General features: G+C 43.4%; 1 protein-coding gene across 3 annotated transcripts in view; it reads right to left on the reverse strand.

Moving 5' to 3' along the window:
* Positions 1-1,687: 1,687 nt before the first annotated feature.
* LOC101421274 (general transcription factor II-I repeat domain-containing protein 2B) overlaps positions 1,688-19,776 on the reverse strand; it is a 105,024-nt gene continuing 86,935 nt past the window's right edge. For all 3 annotated transcript variants that reach the window (XM_058285959.1, XM_058285960.2, XM_058285958.2), the window contains 5 exons: positions 9,462-9,539; positions 8,262-8,345; positions 7,571-7,754; positions 6,063-6,091; positions 1,688-3,484 (listed from right to left, as the gene is read on the reverse strand). In XM_058285959.1, the coding sequence (XP_058141942.1) occupies positions 1,881-3,484; positions 6,063-6,091; positions 7,571-7,754; positions 8,262-8,345; positions 9,462-9,539 (1,979 nt within the window). In that variant the 3' untranslated portion in view covers positions 1,688-1,880. The remainder of the gene's footprint in view (positions 3,485-6,062; positions 6,092-7,570; positions 7,755-8,261; positions 8,346-9,461; positions 9,540-19,776) is intronic.

The following is a 19,776-nucleotide window of genomic DNA, read 5'->3' on the forward strand; positions in this document are numbered from 1 at the left end:
AGCAGACTCTCCACCCGTGGGAGCACATGGGCACCCACCCAATCCAGCCCGGGCTCCTGGGGTGAACCCCCACCTCCATTCTGTCATCTCCCATAGTCTCAGCTCAGTCACGTGAGCGGCAGTGTTGGTCGCTGGCCACCGTGGCCCGAGCCCTCCTGGTCCCACGACAGCAATCCGGTGACCTTGGGTGTTGAGTCAAAGTGGGGCAGCACCGGAACGCGCCAGCTGACAGAAGGCAGCCGGCTGAACCCTGTGCGCCCGCCCCCGCCAGGGCGCTCACCACCGCAGCCTCCAGGGAGCCACGCCGAGGACACGCCAGACACCTGCTAGCTCTCCGTGTCAGGCACAGAGGCCACTTAGAAAAGGAAGAAGGACGGGGACTTGCGGCCACACCTCTGATAGACAGAGTTGACATCTGCTCAGCCGAGCTAGGAGCTGGTCCCTGTGACAAACCAGTCCCTCCTGGTGTTTTTCTCTGGGAAGTGAGCCTCAGATCTAGCCTGGCCCCCCGGAGCCTGCGGTAAACCTCCTGGGACAGGAACTGCCCAGGGCTGGGTCACTTCACCCTGTGTCCAAGGACAGGCGTCTGAGACCCGGCTGGCCCAGGTGCCTCGCACAGGTACCAGCCTGGAGGCTGGCCTGTCCTTCCTGCAACCGCCCTTCGTTTTATCAAGGCCTTTTTCTCCATTACTGCCCGAGAACGGGGTTATCGGCCTTTCTCCACCCTTGTCACCTAATTTCCCCCAATCTGAAAAGTCACAAGTTTGGGTCATTAATTCCAGTGGCTATTAGATTATGAGCATAAATACATGGGTGCCTCTAGACAATTTATCAAGGGGAAGTGACAAAACTGGAAGGTGAACGGTCAAATTGGATAGAAGTTAGATAAATGGTAGATTTGCTGAAGCTGATAACTGAATGTAAGAGATGTTAACTGATATAAGAGAATATTCCTTCTTCTTATACTACTCCCTGTAATATTTATTGATAAAGGGCCATGATATACACATCTTACCCTTAAATGGCTCAGAAAAAAAGTATGTGTAATATATATTTATAAACCCACTACAGACACTCACAGATATTCATTTATGAGTACTCATTAAAGGCACTCATTGTGCTCATGTATATACATATTATGAGAATATAAACATATTAGAGGGAGAGAGAATGAAAAAACAAGAGTAAAATAATAATATGAGAATCTAGGTAAAGGCTACGTTCCTTGTACTATTTTTATTTTTGCAACTTCCCTGTATGTTTGAAGTTATTTCACAATAAAAAGTTAAAAGAAAAAAGTCAACTGCTAAACCTTAAAACTTGCTTTGTCTTTCATAACCTATGCTATTTATTTTGGGGTTTTCCATTTTCAGTCTGACTTTTCTGGCTTCATGGAGAGGCAGAGACAGAAAATACAGGACTGTTCAGCTAGTATGTGAATACATGTCCAATGGATTCTACTCAAACCTGGAAATGTGTCAGATCCAGGGGATAACAGGATGTTAGGGGTGGGGAGGTAGATATAAAGGTGTGTGCATAAATGCTGCTAAATGAACAGACCTGTCTTTCTATTTCTCTGTTGATTATTTAAACCTCGAGTGCCAAGCTCAGTACCTACAGGGGCCAAGCAGGTATGTGTGAATGAATGCAACAGGCCAGGTATGAATCAACTTCTGGAGATCCAATAAAAGGTTCTTGGTTTTTACTGAATTACAGTGAAGCATAAAATGTCATAAAACAGGTATGATACTGAAAATTCAAAATGGAAAAAAAAAAGAAAGGAAAAACAAATATTTACTCATTTTCTCATCTCACAATCCCTTGGGACTGGAGGAGCGGCGGCATATATACCAGGGGCCTTGCCAAGATTTTTTCCTTTATCACGTTGCAAACTGTAGCATGGAATCCCACTGTGAATCCTTTAGCTGGGAACAATGCTTAGTTTTACTTAGTTTCATAATGGAAAACAGCTGTTCACAAATGTAGGTACTCCCAAACATGGAGAGAATCTTGGCGCAGTGGTTTTTATACCGGGGGTAGCTACTCCAGAGGTACTTGTAGAACTCCGGAATTCCGACCTCGTCGTACTTCGTCTTGAGCACCGTGTTGCACTGCAGGTCGATCACCTCCATCTGAAGGTCTTCATGGACATGGTCTATCTTCATGGAGAAAGGGGAGCTGAACAGGGTCAAGTCGCTTTCGTAGAGTTTGAAATCAGACAACCTTTTCTGGAATTCGGTCTTTAATTCCGCAATTTTGGGAATGTAGTTCAGGCCATCGCTTTCGTTTCTGGAAACCGATTTCAGAGTGGGAAAGTGGGCCAGATTATTCCGTGCCAAATGCGTTTCCCAAAGGCACAGTTTTGCTAAGAATGCCCGGATCAGGTCATACATTTGCGTAACTATTTGTGAGTGCCCCTGGAGCGAGATGTTCAGGGTGTTTAGATGCATCGTCATGTCCACCAAAAAGGCCAAGTCTTTGATCCAATCTTTCGAGCTCAGCTGAGGTAGGGGTTTTCCTCTGGATGACATGAACGAGTCGATTTCTTTCAGTGATTCAAAAAATCTCTTTAGCACCAACCCACGACTGAGCCACTTAATCTCCGTGTAGTACAAAAGGCTCCCATACTGGCTGTCCAGTTCGTAAAGCAAAGTTGTGAACCCTCCGTGGTTCAGCCCGCGGGAGCATATCCAGTTGACAGAGTTCACCACCACGTCCATGACGTGGTCCATCTTCAGCTTCTGAGCACAGAGTGATTCCTGGTGAATAATGCAACAGACGGACTTCAGATCTGAGCCCTTGCAGAACGTCGCCACCTTGGATTTGAGTTTCGTCACAAGCCCGTCGTTGACCCCGACCATCGTGGGAGTGCCAGTGGACGCCACGCTTACTAATTTTGACCAGTCGATGTTAAACTTTTTCAGACTTTTCTCGAAACGCGAAAATATCTCATTTCCGGATTTTGTCCCTGTCATGGGGACCGTGTCCAAAAGTTCTTCGGACACCTCAAAATTCTCGTCGACGCCGCGAATGAATATGGCCAACTGGGTGGTGTTATTTATATCCGTGATCTCATCGATCGCGATAGAATATGCCACGAACGATCTGATTTTTTCTCGTAACTTCTCCCATAAATTCCTGGTCACGTCTTCGACGGGCTGCACGGCCGCATTTTCACCTGGACTGACACTGGCAAGGCCCAGGCGATGCTCGGAACACAAACCTTCGGCGGACCCCGAGAGGTACTCTTTGAGCCCCTTTTTCAGCTCGTGAAGCTTCTTTTCGCGCATCTTCTCGGTGTACTGGTCGCAGTGCTTGCTGTGGTTGGTCTGATAGTGGCGCCTCAGGTTGTACTCTTTGGACACCGACATGCTCTGTTTGCAGATTAAACATATAGGAATGTTCTGCACTTCCACGAAGAAATAGGCTCTCTCCCACTTTTCTTGAAATACCCGGCCTTCTTGGTCTATCTTTCGCTTTCCCACTTGATAGAGACATGGGGACAAGAAATGGTTTCACTTCTTCTCTTACCTCTACAGTGGCATCAGTGAGGTGATAAACGTCAGGGATGGAGTGGCTGGGGTGGGGAAGGGGTGCCGTTAACCGGGGAGGGACCCACCCCTCTAGAGAGGACAGCGGACGCTCAACGCTAGCCAGCCATGGCCATGAGGGAACACTGTGGCCAGAGCCTCAGAATTCTAAAGATCACCTGCATTTTTAAGAAAAGGTACTTGGCTTTTCAATTCCCCCTTTTAAAAGCCATCTGACCAGGGGAACGGATGTGGCTCAAGCAGTTGAGTGCCCACCTCCCACATGGGAGGCCTGGGTTTGATTCCTGGCGCCTCCTTGAAAGACAGAAAACAAACAACAAGCAAAACAAACGATAAAACTAACTCAGGGAAGCCGATATGGCTCAGCGGCTGAGTGCCGGCTTCCTACATACAAGGTCCTGGAACTGCAAAAAAAATGTTTTTGACCAAGTGGCTGTGTTGCCCCATCTGGCTTAAGCAGGAATGATTGGAGAGTGTATCCAAATTTTCAAGGTCAATTTTTCTCATTTGATTCTCAAGACACCTTTGAAATAATGAAGAAGGGAACAGGCACAGAAGCTGCGCATGGCAACATGCTCAAGCATAAATGTGCTGGTGTGTTAACTTTAAAGAACTTGGCCAGGAGGCAGGTAAAATGGACCTCAAGAGAACCGAGAGATCAAAATTCACTTTAAGAAAATGTAAGCAAATCTACAGAGACAGAGTCGATCAGTGGTTGTCTGAGGCTACGGGTGGGAATGGGAAATGACTAAAAATGAAAGAAGCAATCTTTTTTTGTGGTGACTGCTAAAATTAGATTGTGGTGACAGTTGCACAACTCTGTAAATTTACTAAAAATCACTGAATGTACACTTAACACTAGTAGATTTTCTGGTATGTACATTACCAAAAAATCTGTTATAAAAGACAAAATCATTTAGCAACCAGGTGAATTTAGGAATAACAACGTTTTAAAAGAATATTTCAGTACAACCAGACGTAGCTCAGTGGTGCCTGCTTTGCATGTACAAGGTCCCAGCTTTAATCCCTGGTACCTCCTAATAAAGAAATAAATAATAATAAAAGAATATTTCCGTTTTCAAGTTCTAAATGAGGAGGTTCCCGAGTGACTCACGCTCTTTAGAACATCTCTGTCTCTACATCTTCTACTCTAACCACCCTAAAGGATATTGACTGACTTGCAAGAATTCCAGGGGAAATATTAAAAAAATATTTAGGGGAGTGGTGTAGCTCAGTGGCTGAGCGTCTGCTTCCCATGTATGTGGTCCTGGGTTCAATCCCTGCTACCTCCTAAAAAAAAATTATAGGGAGCAGCTGTGGCTCAAGCATTTGAGCGCCTGCTTCCCACATGGGAGGTCCTGGATTTGGTTCCTGGTGCCTCCTAGAAACAGAAAAGCAACCAACAAGCAAACAAACAAAAAAAAACAACTCATGGGAGCTGATGTAGCTTAGTGGTTGCGTGCCAACTTCCCATGTGTGAGATCCTGGGTTTAATCCCCGGACCTGGTACCTTAAAAAAAAAGAAAGATAAATCCTAGCTAGACTGATAAAAAATTTTTAAAGTGACATTATTACCCATACCAAGAATATATATATTTTTTGGAGGCACCAGGGATAGAACCAGACCTCATACATGAGAAGCAGGCGCTCAACCACTTGAGCTACATCCACTCCCTGTATCAAGACTTAAAGAAAAAGACAGATTGAAAAAAATATTTAACAAGCAGGATGGCTCAGGCATTGCTCAGTCAGAACAGATGCCACGCTTAGCACTGGAGGGGATTCTGGGAGTCCCCTGCTGGTACCTTTTGGTTCAGAACTGTGGGCTAGGGCTGGTTTGGCTAGCTTGGCATGACCTACGAACTGATACGGAGTATTTCCAATATAATATCTGAGCACGGGTGTGCTGGTGGGCGCCATAAAGAACTCTGGGATGATGGGAGTACAACATAATAATAGCAATTAACAGCACTGAAATACATATCTGAATACCATTAACAAGGGAAATGTTGGATTGCATATATAGTAAAAGAATAAAAAAAAAAAAAAAAATCCATGGAACTACATTACCCAAACAGTGAACCCTAAATCAATCCACGGACTTTAATTAAAACAGCACAATTGTAAAACTCTGCCATTCACTGTAACAAATGTTCCCCACCTATGCCGGGTGTTGGTGGGGTGGTGAATGGGAATTCTGTATTTTATGCACGACTGTTCTGTAAACTTTCTAATAAAGGAAAAATAACAACAAAATAAAACCCAAGAGTGTGCGACATACATGCAAGCCACATCCAACTGTTGTATAAGGAAAATGAAAAGGCTGGCTAATGAGCCTCAAGCAACAGATTTGCAGAAGTTTATAACATGCAAGAAAAAACAAAGCGCGCGGACAAAGCTGAATGCTCCGCTCTGGGGCTCAATGCTCCCGGATCAAGGACCCGGTGCCCACCAAGACCTTCCGCCCAGCACGGCAAGTGCTGGAACATTCTCACCGCACAGAATACTCACCGTTGCTCAGCTCAAGTCCTGGAAGGGGTCTGAAAAGAAAGAGACATTGTTGAATGCGACAAGGTTCCTATTTCCTCTCCTGTCCAATGAGCTCAGTTCCACAAACTTTTGCAGCAGGAGGTAAAACCGAGAGAGGCTGCCCGCAGTCACCGAGGGCCAGGTGCCCGTACACACAAGTTGCAGGAGCGGGAAACGCTATTTACACGAATATGAGTGGCAGCAGGTACAGTGGTTAACTGCGGGGACCCCGCAGCCAGCTCCTGGGGTGCAGATCCCAGCACTGCCACCGAGGAGCTCTGTGGCTGTGGGTGAGTTACCCGATCTCCCTCTGCCTCAGTTTCCTCCTCTGTAAAGTGGAGCTATCGCACCACCCCTCAGGGGTGACTGAGTTATGTGAGAAAGTCCTTACAGCACTGCCAGCGCACAGGAGATGATGCTCTGGGGGCGTCGGCAAGTATCATCATGAACAGAAGCAAAGGAGGAAAAGGGTAACTGAGGCTGGACGGCCTCCTGGAGGGAAGCTTATACTGGAGATACGGCCAGAAGGGAAATTTGCAGTTAGCATTTTTGAGCGCTGCTCCTCACGGGTTTGAACGACAGACGCCCGACGTGGCGGTGTGTCTGAGGAGAGCTTTAGATCTCTCACTGGCAGCGGTGGCGGGTGAAGGGCTGGGAACCGGAAGATGAAAGCAGGAGCTACCAACAGTGGTACGAGAGGGCACGAGGCTTCTGCAAGAGGGAAGCGAGCTCACTGTGAGTATAATTAAAGTCACTGAATTTATACTTAAAAATGGCTAAAATCAGAGGTTTATTTATTTACTTATTAGTTCTTTAAGGAGGTACTGGGAATTGAACTCGGGACCTCATACATGGGGAGCAGGCACTCAACCACTGAGCTACATCTGCTCCTAAGTTCTATTTATTTTGCCACAATTAAACAAAACACAACACTGCTGAGAGCATTGTAGACCAAGCCGGGTTAGGGTGAGGCTTGGGCCACGTGGATTTGCAATGAAGCCACAGCTGACACTCTCTGTTCTTTTTTCTTTAAAAAAAGGAGTGGGATCAGAGAAAATGGAGATTTGTTTGTTCGCAATTGAGACTGGTGATGCAAGCTTGATGGGGGTTAGGGTGCAAAGGATTCAAGGGAAGAAAAAGCGAAGGGGTTAATCACAGGTCAGGTTCAAAGTCATGTTTACAGGGTTTGGCAGAAATGCCACTTTTTAAGGGATTTGTCTAGTTCTCTGTCATTTTTTGAAACAAACTAAGAAGATCTTTTCCTAACATACTTATAATAGCCTCTGACCTGATAATCCCATTGACACGTAGGATGGGAATCAAGAATGACAATGACTATGCATAAATAAATATGCACCTTCATTTGTTCATCTCGTTACCTGGTAAACTTGGGAGGATGCTATTACTGCATACGATTTAATTCCAGAAGATGGCATAGCCTCATGATCTCCAGATTCATTCTCACGACCAAGCAGGGAACTCACACTTACCTGATGACTGTGAATTTGATAAACTCTGCAGCATCCAAGATCCTTCTCATTGAGCTGACTTCCAGGTGAGCCGGGGCTTTGAATGCCACCCCCGGGGGCAGGCCGTGGACCACCACACAGCCAGGATTGAACGTGATTTTCCTGTAGGGAACTTTCACGGGGAAATCTACTCCGATGGCTTCGCCTGTGACAGACAAATAGCACAGAACTAGTAGAGCTTGTCACGGCACTTTACCCAAACCCTGCTTGACCTTCAACGTCCAGATTTAAAAATTACCCTAATCAAATGACAACATTGGTGGTGAGCCATTATTACTTTATTTTCCAGGAGTACTATGATAAAGGGGCATAATTTTATAGATTTTGAAATTGGCAGACTCGGTCTGTCCCTCCATGAAATGGGGGATTCTCTAAGTACCTACCTCAACAGGCTTTTGTGAGGATGAAACAATTAAACATGTCAAGCAGTAAAAACAATGTTCACTCGAGGAAGGACTCAGGAAGTCAAGTATAGCTGTTGCTATTGTAATTAGTCAGTGTCTGCACGTAAAAGCTCTTCAATAAAGAGGCATACTAATTTTGATCACAGCTCCTTTGCAGAAAGAGCAATTTCTTACAGGATAAAGTATACAATTAAAAAGAAGCACTTCAAATACATACATTCTGTCTAGCTAATGATATAAAAACTTACCAAATTTTCGGCTAAAGAGGTCATTGACTTGTTCTCTCAGATGTTTAATCTTTTCAGTGCTTGATAATCTTTCCTTCTCATTATCTAGAAATAATTAAGCAAACCGGGACTATTAATGCATTTTACCTCAGAAAAGCTGTTGGAAGAAATGCCTGTTAGCAGCTGAAAAAGCCCTTTACCTGGCTTACCATTCCGTTTACTTTTAGCAATAATTAAGCAATTTTGAAGTTTGCAAATGGAAACTATTATAATCAAGAATATTCCCAAATATAACCCTACGTGAAAATACTATGTATTGCTTTTAGGGAACGTTTTCACTATCATGCAAGATAAAGTGTCCACTCTCATCACTACTCTTCACAATTATGCTGGAAATCTGAGCCAATGCCATAAGACAAGTAAAAGGAATAAGATATACCAGGATTAGAGAGAAACATTTTTCAATACTTTTAATTTTTATTTTATTTTACTTTGAACAGTTGAAGAGATTTTATGGTTCAAAATTCAAGAGATATAAAACTGTCCATAGTGAAACATCTCTCTCCCATCCCTGTGCCAGCTCTTGATTTCCTTCCCTGGAAGAAATGTTATTAGATTTTTTTGGTATCTTTTCATATATATTTTACAGACACATATTCAGGAAAGAAGACTACTTAATGATGGGCAACAGTTAAGTTTCATCTCTAGGGTCAATTCAAGTTCCATGTGGTAGCCTGGGCTTGGAGTTACCCTGAGGTGGATTTTCCAGTACTGTCAGGGGTTGGCTGGGAGAAGCAATATATCTAATGAACGAGATCTGCCATGGGCAAGATACGAGGTGCATGACAACCTGAAGGCTTTTTTTTTTTGATGCACCAGGGTTGGGAACTGAACCTAGAACCTTGTGGGAAGCTGGCGCTCAACCACTGAGCCACACTGGCTCCCCTGAGTTGGTTTTCTCGTGTGTTTGCTTGTTGTTTGTAGGAGGCACCGGGGACCAAACCCAGGACCTCCCATGTGGGAAGCAGGTGCTCAGTGGCTTGAGCCATACCCTTTCCCGCAGCCTATGTTCATATTCCTCAAGTGTCATTCCTTAGCTGTCAGGGTGAACTAAGCAGAAACAGCAGCTCTGAGAGATTCATGCACATCATTAAACAGTTAAGACAAACTAAGGAATACACTGTGAAGTAAACTATGATAAATCCAGATAAACCTCTGTACCTGGAATGGTCACCTGGACGATGTTCAGGTCTTCAACACCTGCTGCAGAATCGCTAATAGTGGATGAATGCTGGTTTCCTGAAAACAGAAAATGAAGTTTAGAATTTACAGAAAATGAGGACAATTCTTTCCTAAAATGCCAAAGCACCATTTTGACCAGAAGGCCTGAGTGAATTTTTAAAATTTCAGAGCACACCAAACTGCAGGACAACAAGGTGGGTTGGCATGAATTGCTCTTTTAGTCTGTGCAGTCTAGCGTTGACATCCACAAGGAAAAGGGCACAATGGCTGCTATTTAGTTCAGCCCCCGATACTTCCGACGGCCTAATTTTGATTTAAAAAGAAGGGTGTTAAAAAGCATATTTCCTCTATCGTTATTCTCAGTTTCAAGAGAAAGAAGAAATAAGACATATCCACATATCTTAGAGGGCATTTGAAGAGCAGAGAGTCTATAAAATTGATATGACAGAAAGAGTCAAGGAAAGGCTCAGGCAGAGTTCAAGAGTGAAAGCATGGTTGACATCACAGTTTTCTGGCCAAATGGGAGACACAATAGTCACATAAGTTACATGTGAAAAAGGTAAACAAACCCGTCACGTGGTTTCTGAGGAACAGAAAGCTCAGTCCCCGGGTTTTGTAACCATCAGTCATGTGGGCCTTTGAAGTCTGCTTGTGAAAGGAAACCTCCAAACACTTTTATCTTCAATAAAAGCCCTGGGGTTTTCCACTCTGCGCCACGTGGCTTCAAACACAAAATTTTGGGGGAGGAAATGTGGGAAATTTTGCTGCTCTGGACCTCAAAATTACTCATTTTTCTGATAAACTCAAGAAATCCTGGAAGGTCTGACTCAAACAATCAGATCCGACCTTAAGAAATTACTGAAATTACTGTAGTGTTCAATCATCACCTTGAAATGAGAAAAATAGAAAAATATTCCAGAGTATTTAATGTTGCTAAGCCTCTCAAAAACCCCAGGCTATCAAAATATCCGATAGTGCCCCCAAAAAATAAATTTCAAAATTAGTTAATTTGCAAAAAACTCCTTTGAGGAATATGGAACGAATGATGTATTTGTCTTAGCATTACGGAAATAGAAAAGGGAAGCTACACCCCTGACTTTGGTACTGGGCTGTCTTCTGAGTTTTATTTCATGCTGTTTTATTTATTGAGGCCAAGTTAAATGTACTAACTTTTCAGACTCACAGATCAGATCCCCTGGGTCTATTCTGTTTTGCTGACTGGTAAACCTAATATTCAGGAGAGAATTTCTCTTCCTGGTGGATCACATCTCCTGCCTCTAGGTGGCTTGTTAGCTGATGAGGGAACTGAGTGCCGAGTCTTCTCTCTTTAGTAGATTCATAAACTGTGCCGGAAAACAAGATCCTATGTTCTGAAAGCCATACTTAAAAAAAATTAAACAGGTTGTAGGTTCATGCATGCCTGTGTTTTCATGCATAAAGTACACAACAGGGAGCAGAGGTGGCTCAAGCCATTGGGAGCCTCCCTCCCACATGGGAGGTCTGGAATTCAGTTCCTGGTGCCTCCAAAAAAAAAAAAGATGAGCACATAGAGCAAACAGTGAGCACTCCCACTTGTTGTGTCTCTCATTGTGTTTCCTCCTGGTTATTCTTTGTTGTGTCATCTCATTGTGATGTGGGCTATGGGTGGGAGGCTCTTTGTCTCTTTGGAGATAACTTTAACCTAAGCTGTCTGTCCTGACTTGTGGGTGTGGGATGGTGAGAGGCTGCAGCCCTGCCCTTCGTAACCATGGCAACGACTCCAGTCCCAGGAAACAGTTTATCAATGCAAACTCTATAGACTTTAAATATTAAGGGAAAATGCAAACCAAATGTGCTAAAAGCTTATCTAGAATGTATAAGGTCCATGCTAAAAAAAGCTTACCTAGGATGTGGAAGATATATGCTAATTCAAACCTATTGAGCACTGAAACAAAGAACAATTTAGCCCTTCCTCTGTATAAAAGGAACTCAAAATTCTTGTTCAGGGCTCTGGTTTGTAACAGAAAGCTCCTGAGTCTGGCCAGCCATCAATAAACCATTTTTCCTTCTCAAAATAATTCCTGAGTCCTGGCCTTTCTATACCCAAATAATTGAACCTCTCACAATGCTACAATTGCACCATCTCGTTGTATCAGTCCATCGTGTCAACGTGCTGTCTTGCTCATCTTCTTTAGGAGGCACTGGGAACCAACCTGGACCTCTCGTTTGGTAGGTGGGTGCCCAACTGCTTGAGCCACATCCGCTCCCTTAATATATATTACATATATATTTTTTAAATATTTGTTTTATTTCTCCCCACTCCCTTGTTGTTTTTTGCTTGCTGTGTCTGTTCATCTTCCTTGTTTCATTTAGGAGACACGGGGAGCCAAACCTGGGACCTCTGCTGTGGGAGGGAGGGGCCTAATTGCTTGAGCCACCTCCGCTCCCTGCTTTGTTGGGTCTCTCATCACGTTTTTTCTCCCCGCTTCTCTTATTCCTCCAGCTTGTCACATTCGCTATCTCCTTTAGGAGGTACTGGGAACCTCTGCTCCCTGCTTTGTTGTGCCTCTCATTACATTTTTTTTTTTCTTCTTCTCCACATTCCCTACCCTGACCTCAACCCCTGGTAAACTATATTCTAGTAGTTTCTGACTCTATGAATTTGCTTATTCTAATTAGTTCATATCAGCGATATTTGTCCTCTTGAATCTGGCTTATTTCACTCAACATGATGGCGTCAGGGTTTATCCACATTGTTGCAAGTGTCAGAACTTCATTCCCTTCCATGGCTGAACAATAGTGCATTGTACGCATATACCACGTTTTATTTATCCATTCTTCAGTTGATGGGCACTTGGGTTGCTTCTATTTTTGCTGAGAGCTATATTCTTTAACAAAACCAAAGAGCTTATGCTTTATCATAAAAACTGACTCTACAAAAAATAAACATTTGTCATCAAACACACCAACCACAATGTCACTTTATTTTTTTTATACTTTCCCTTATATATTTTAATTAATTTATTTTTAATGTTACATTAAAAAAAATATGAGGTCCCCATATACCCCCTATCCTCCTCATCCCACTCCTCCCATAACCACAACCTCCTCCATCATCATGGGACATTCATTGCACTTGGTGAATACATCTCTGAGCACTGCTGCACCACATGGTCAGTGGTCCACATTACAGTTCACACTCTCCCCCAGTCCACCCAGTGGGCCATGGGAGGACCTACAATGTCTGGTAACTGTCCCTGCCACAATGTCACTTTAAAAATAAATCCACATCCAATTATAATTAATGCATAAAAGTTGGTGGTTAATCCATTAGTTACCCTGCACATTTCAAATAAATGGCTGGCAATTCCCACCCCAGGCATCTACGTTCACTGCCCTAAGTCTCCCATTCTGGACATCTGGAGGATTAGAGAGCCAAAGGACTCCCTTCTGTCCCAGAAAAATGGCTAAAGGACAGGCAGAAATGGCCTAAACAATATTTTAGGATTTAGGGCACCAGGGCAAGGTTGAAAACCACCCAGAAAAGAGAGGGACAAAGGAAAAAAATCTCGATGGGAACACTGTGAGTAAAACCCCCGCTGCGGGCGCCCATCTCCCCAGTCTTGGAGCAGAAAGCTTTGAATTCTCTGGCTTCTGGCCAATGGCTATGGACAGAGAGGGCTGCAGGGGTCAGCCTCCCCAGGAAAGGAGAGGGATGCAGCCTAAGGCTGATCAAGCTTTTGGCCGACAAACTTGGTCCGCTGTGTCCCACCAGCCCCTCGAGGCTGGGCGCGCCGCACCAGCGTTCACCTTGGGAGCTCGCACGGGGCTAAAGAGAGCCAGCCCTCTCAGTCCTCCTCCCCACTCACCAGGGCTGTTTATTGAGAACACAGGGGAATTACTTCCTGCCTGAGAAAAGGGCGGGGGCTGCCGGCAAAGGTTGGAGAACAGCTTCTGAGAAAGTGTGATCTGCAAGGCTCTGAATAGCCTTGAGGCAGGATCCTCTGTCATGATGTTGTAGCTGGTGTTTCAGGGAACACGGTCCAACCAGAGTTTGAACTGAGCGGGCTGCCAAAGACCACCATCTGCAGGCAGACAGAGGAAGTGCATGCGAGGAAACAAAAAATAAACGAGAGGCATTTTGGGGCCTTTATAAGCCTCCCTTTACAAGGCCCTTGGAAGCAGGTCTGTAACACATTACTGGGTCCATGGCCTGTATTTTAGCAACTAAACAGGAATAATACTAAAGAGCTAGAACAGGTTCAACCAAGAATCAAAGAACAGTAGTAACACACAGCCTTCTGCCACTAAATCCCTACACAAAAGAGAGGAATTGGGCATAAGAGTAGACTCATCGTAATAGTAAGATGCCTAAACATCAGCAAAAAAAATTACAAGCCATACTAAGAAAATGGAAGACATGGACAAATTAAAGGAATATATTAAAGCCCCAGAGGAGACGAGGATTTGAGACAACTAATGAAAGTCATACAAATCTCCTAAATCAAATCAATGAGTTGAAAGATAACATGGCTAAAGAGATAAAGGACATTAAGAGGACACTGCAGGAGCACAAAGAAGAATTTGAAAACCTGAATAGAAAAAATTAACAGAGCTTATGGGTTTGAAAGGCACAACAGGTGAGATCAAAAACACATTAGAGGAATACAACAGCAGACTCAAATTGATAGATAAGAATAAGTCATGCAGAAGACAGAACAGCTGAAATTATAGAGAGAAGAATAGGGGAAGTGGACTTTGCCCAATGGATAAGGCGTCTGCCTATCACACGGGAGGTCCGCGGTTCAAACCCCAGGCCCCCTTGACCCGTGTGGAGCTGGCCCATGTGCAGCGCTGATGCGTGCAAGGAGTGCTGTGCCACGCAGGGGTGTCCCCCGCGTAAAGAGCCCCACGTGCAAGGAGTGCGCCCCGTAAGGAGAGCTGCCCAGCGCAAAAGAAAGTGCAGCCTGCCCAAGAATGGCGCCATGCACACGGAGAGCTGACACAACAAGATGACGCAACAAAAAGAAACACAGATTCCCGGTGCTGCTGATAAGGATAGAAGTGGTCACAGAAGAACATACAGCAAATGGACACAGAGAGCAGACAAAAGAAGAACATACAGCAAATGGACACAGAGAGCAGACAAAGTGGGGGGGGGGGAGAGAAGGGGAGAGAAATTAAAAAAAAAGAGAGAGAAGAATATATAGAGAAAAGAATGGAAAAAATTGAGCAGGGGCTCAGGGAGACAACATGTAGCACAACAACGTATGTGTCATGGGAGCTACAAAAGGAAAAGAGAAGGGAAAAGGGGTAGTAAAAGAATTTGAGGAAATAATGGCTGAACATTTCCTAATTCTCTTGAAAGAAATGAACACAGATATCCAAGAAGCACAGTGTACCTAGGTCAGAATAAACGTGAATAGACCTACTCCAAGACATATTATTCAGAATGTCAAACATGAAAGACAAAGAGAAAATGCCGAGAGCAGCAAGGGAGAAGCAAACCATCACATACAACAGATGCTCACTAAGTCTTGGTGCGCATTTCTCATCAGAAACGATGGATGTGAGAAGACAGTGGTATGATACAATTAGGATACTGAAAGAGAAAAACTGCCAGGGAAGTGGATATGGCTCAAGCAATTGGGCTCCCGTCTGTCATATGGGAGGTCCAGGGTTCGATTCCCGGGGTCTCCTTATAAAGGCAAGCTGGCCCGTGTGGCGAGCTGGCCCAAGCAGAGAGCTAGGCCACGTGGAAAGCTGGCACAGCAAGATGATAAAAAAAGACACAGAGGAGAGACAAAAGAGATGTAGCAGACCAGGGAGCTGAGGTGGCCCAAGAGAGTGAGTGCCTCTCTCCCATTCTGGAAGGTTCCAGGATCGGTTCCTGGTGCTGCCTAATGAGATGACAAGTAGACACAGAAGAACGCACAGAGAATGGACACAGCAGACAACAGGGACACACACACACACACACAAATAAATAAATCTTTAAAAAACAAAACAAAACAAAAACTACCAGCCAAGAATTCTTTCCAGAAAAACTGTCCTTCAAATATGAAGATGAGTATAAAATATTCACAAACAAACAGAAACTAAGAGAGTTTGTAAAAAAGAATCCAGCTTGGCAAGAAATACTAAAGGAAGCCTTACAGCCTAAAAGAAAAAAGACAAGAGAGAGGCTTGGAGGAGAGTATAGAGGAAAGAATAGCAGAAAGGATAACCAAAAGAATAAAAAGACAGACAAAAATAAGATAGGACATATGAAAACCAAAGAATAGAATGGTAGAAGTAAATAGTGCATTTAGAGTAATATCAATGAATGTGAATGGATTAAACTCCCCAATCAAAAATTATAGGCTGAAAGAATGGATTAAAAAAACATGAGTCATCCATATGCTGCTTACAACAGACTCACCTCAGACTCAGAGATACAAACTTGCTGAAAGTGAAAAGATGGAAAAAGATACTCCACGCAAACAGTAACCAGAAAAGAGCAGAGGTAGCTGTACTAATATTGGACTAAACAGACTTTAAGTGCAAAAAAAGTTATAAGAGATACAAAAGGCCATTATATATCAATAAAAGGGACAAACCACAAGCAAGATATGTCATAAATATCTATGCACCTAATCAGGGTGCCCCAAAATACATGAGACAAACTCTGGCAAAACTGAAGGGAGAAAGAGACATCTCTATGATAATCATTGGAGACTTCAACACTCCACACACAACTAGACAGATGATCAACGAGGAAACAGAGAACTTGAACAATATGACAAACAAATTAGCCCTAACAGACACATACAGAACACTGCATCCAAGCTCAATGGTTTATACATTCTTCTCAAGTGCCCATGGATCTTTCTCCAGGAAAGACCACATGTTAGGGCACAATGCAGCTCTCAATAAATAGAAAAAGACTGAAACTATGCAAAGTACCTTCCCAGATCTTAATGGAATGAAACTGGAAATCAGTAATAGACAGAAAAGAGGTACATTCACAAATGTTTGGAGGCTGAACAACACACTCCTAAATAATCAGTGGGTCCAAGAAGAAATTGCGGTGAAATCAGAAAATATATATATATATTTTAAATTAATTAATTAATTTTTATTTCTCTCCCCTTCATCCCCGTGGTCTGCTCTTTGTGTCCATTTGCTGTGTGTTCTTCTGTGTCTGCTTGCATTCTTGTCAGGCAGGTCCAGGAAACTGTCACTTTTTTGTTGCGTCATCTTGCTGCCTCAGCTCTGCACGTGTGCTACTCCTGGGCAAGTTGCGTTTTTTTTGCGCTGGGCGGCTCTCCTTACGGGGCACACTCCTTGCGCGTGGGGCTCCCCTACGCGGGAGACACCCCTGCGTGGCAGGGCACTCCTTGCATGCACCAGCACTGCGCATGGGCCAGCTCCACACGGGCCAAGGAGGCCCTGCATATAGAACCCTGAACCCTCCATATGATAGGCAGCCACAACCGCTTCCCTCAGTAAATATATTGAGACAAATGAAGACGAGAACACAGTTTATCAAAACTTATGGGATACAGTGAAGGCAGTCCTGAGAGGGAAATTTATAGCCCTAAATGCCTATATTAAAAAAGAAGAAAGAGCTAAACTCAAAGATCTAGGGAAACGGACTTTGGCCCAGTGGTTAGGGCGTCCGTCTACCACATGGGAGGTCCGCGGTTCAAACCCCGGGCCTCCCTGACCCGTGTGGAGCTGGCCATGCGCAGCGCTGATGCGCGCAAGGAGTGCCGTGCCACGCCAGGGTGTCCCCCGCGTGGGGGAGCCCCACACGCAAGGAGTGCGCCCGTGAGGAAAGCCGCCCAGCGTGAAAAGAAAGAGCAGCCTGCCCAGGAATGGCGCCGCCCACACTTCCCGTGCCGCTGATGACAACAGAAGCGGACAAAGAAACAGACGCAGCAAATAGACACCAAGAACAGACAACCAGGGGAGGGGGGGAAATTAAATAAATAAATCTTTAAAAAAAAAAAAAAAAAAAAGATCTAACTGAGCAACTGATGAAACTAGAAAATGAACAGCAAACCAATCCTAAAGCAAGCAGAAGGAAAGAAATAATAAAGATGAGAGCAGAAATAAATGAAATTCTGAACACGAAAAAACAATAGAGAAAATTAACAAAACCAAAAGCTGGCTCTTTGAGAAGATCGATAAGATTGACAAACCCCTAGCTAGACTAATACGAGAAAGAGAGAGAAGATGCAAATAAATACAATCAGAAATTAAAAGGGGGGGGGGGGAGTTACAATTGACCCCACAGAAATAAAAAGGATCTGAGAAAATGTATGCCAACAAACTAGACAACTTAGACAAAATGGACAAATGCCTAGAAATGCACAAACAACCTACACTGACGCTACAAGAAATACAAGAACTTAACAAATCAATCACATTTAAAGAGATTGACTCCTTCATCAAAAATCTCCCAACAAAGAGAAGTCCAGGAGCAGACGACTTCATAGGTGAATTCTACCAAGCATTTTGAAAAGAATTAACATCAATCCTATTTAAGCTCTTCCAAAAATTGAAGAGGAGGGAAAATTACCCAATACATTTTATGAAGCCAACATCACCTTAATACCAAAGCCAGAAAAAGATACTATGAGAAAAAAAAAATAACAGACAAATTTCTCTAACAAACATAGACGAAAAATTCTCAACAAAATACTTGCAAATCGAATCACACAGCATATCAAAAGACTTATACATCACAACCAAGTGGGATGTATTCCTGGTATGCAAGGCTGGTTCAACACGAGAAACTCAATCAATGTAATATACCACAGTATTAGTCAGCCAAAGGGACGCTGACGAAAAATACCAGAAATTGGTTGTTTTTATAAAGGGTATTTATTTGGGGTAGGAGCTTACAGATACCAGGCCATCAGCATAAGTGACTTCCCTCACCAAAGTCTATTTTCCCGTGTTGGACAAGATGGCTGCCGACGTCTGTGAGGGTTCAGGCTTCCTGGGTTCCTCCCTTTCAGGCTGTTGCTTCTCTCTGGAGCTCAGGGTTCCTCTCTTCCCAGGGCTTGCTTCCTTAAGGCTTCAGCATCAAACTCCAACATCAAAACTCCAACATCAAAACCCTCAACTCTGTCCTTTGCCATCCCTTTTATCTGTGAGTCCCCACCCACCAAAGGGATGGGGACTCAATGCCCTACTGGCACAAGAGGTTTACGTGATTAAGTAATTAATTAAGTAATTAAGTAAACTTGATTACTTAATCAAGTAAACCTATGGTAATCAAGTAAACCTCTGAATCCAATATAAGCTAATATGCCCAGAGGAAAAGATCAGTTTACAAACATAATCTAATATTTCTTTTTGGAATTCATCAATAATATCAAACTGCTATACCACATTAACAAACTGAAGGGGAAAAAAAACACATGATCATCTCAATCGATGCAGAAAAGACGTTTGACAAAATCCAGCATCCTTTCTTGATAAAAACTCTTTGAAAGATAGGCATAGAAGGAAAACTCCTCAAAATGATAAAAGGCATATATAAAAAAACCCACAGCCAACGTCGCACTCAATGGAAAAGGCTGAAAGCTTTCCCTCTGAGATTGGGAATAAGACAAGGACGCCCACTGTCACCACTGTTATTCAACATTGTACAAGAAGTTCTAGCTAGAGAATTACACAAGAAAAACAATAAAAGGCATCCAAATAGGAAAAGAGGAAGTGAAACTCTCACTATTTGCAGATGATATGATCCTATATTTAGAAAATTCTGAAATGTCTCCGACAAAGCTATTTGAGCTAATAAACGAGTTCAGCAAAGTGGCAGGATACATTAACACACAAAAATCAGTCATGTTTCTGTACACGAAAACTGAACAGTCTGAGGAGGATATTAAAAAAAAAATTCCATTTACAATAGCAACAAAATGGCGCAAATACCTAAGAATCAATTTAACCAAAGATGTGAAGGACCTATATGCAGAAAACTACAAAACACTGCTAAAAGAAATGGAAAGACAATCCATGTTCATGAATTGGAAGACTATCATGAAGATGTCAAATCTACTTAAACTATTTATAGATTCAATGCGATACCAATCAACATTCCAACAGCCTACTTTACAGAAATAGAAAAGGCACTAACCAAATTTTTTGGAAAGGAATGGGCACCTGAATAGCTAAAACCATTCTAAAAAAGAAAAATGATATGACAAGACTTGCACTGCCTGACCATAAAACATGTACAAAGCTACAGTGGGCAAAATAGCATGGTATTAGCATAAAGATAGACATGTTGGTCAGTGGTTGAGTGCCAGCTTCCCAC

Source organism: Dasypus novemcinctus, chromosome 23 (genome assembly GCF_030445035.2).
Source record: "Dasypus novemcinctus isolate mDasNov1 chromosome 23, mDasNov1.1.hap2, whole genome shotgun sequence".
Lineage (NCBI taxonomy): Eukaryota > Metazoa > Chordata > Mammalia > Cingulata > Dasypodidae > Dasypus > Dasypus novemcinctus.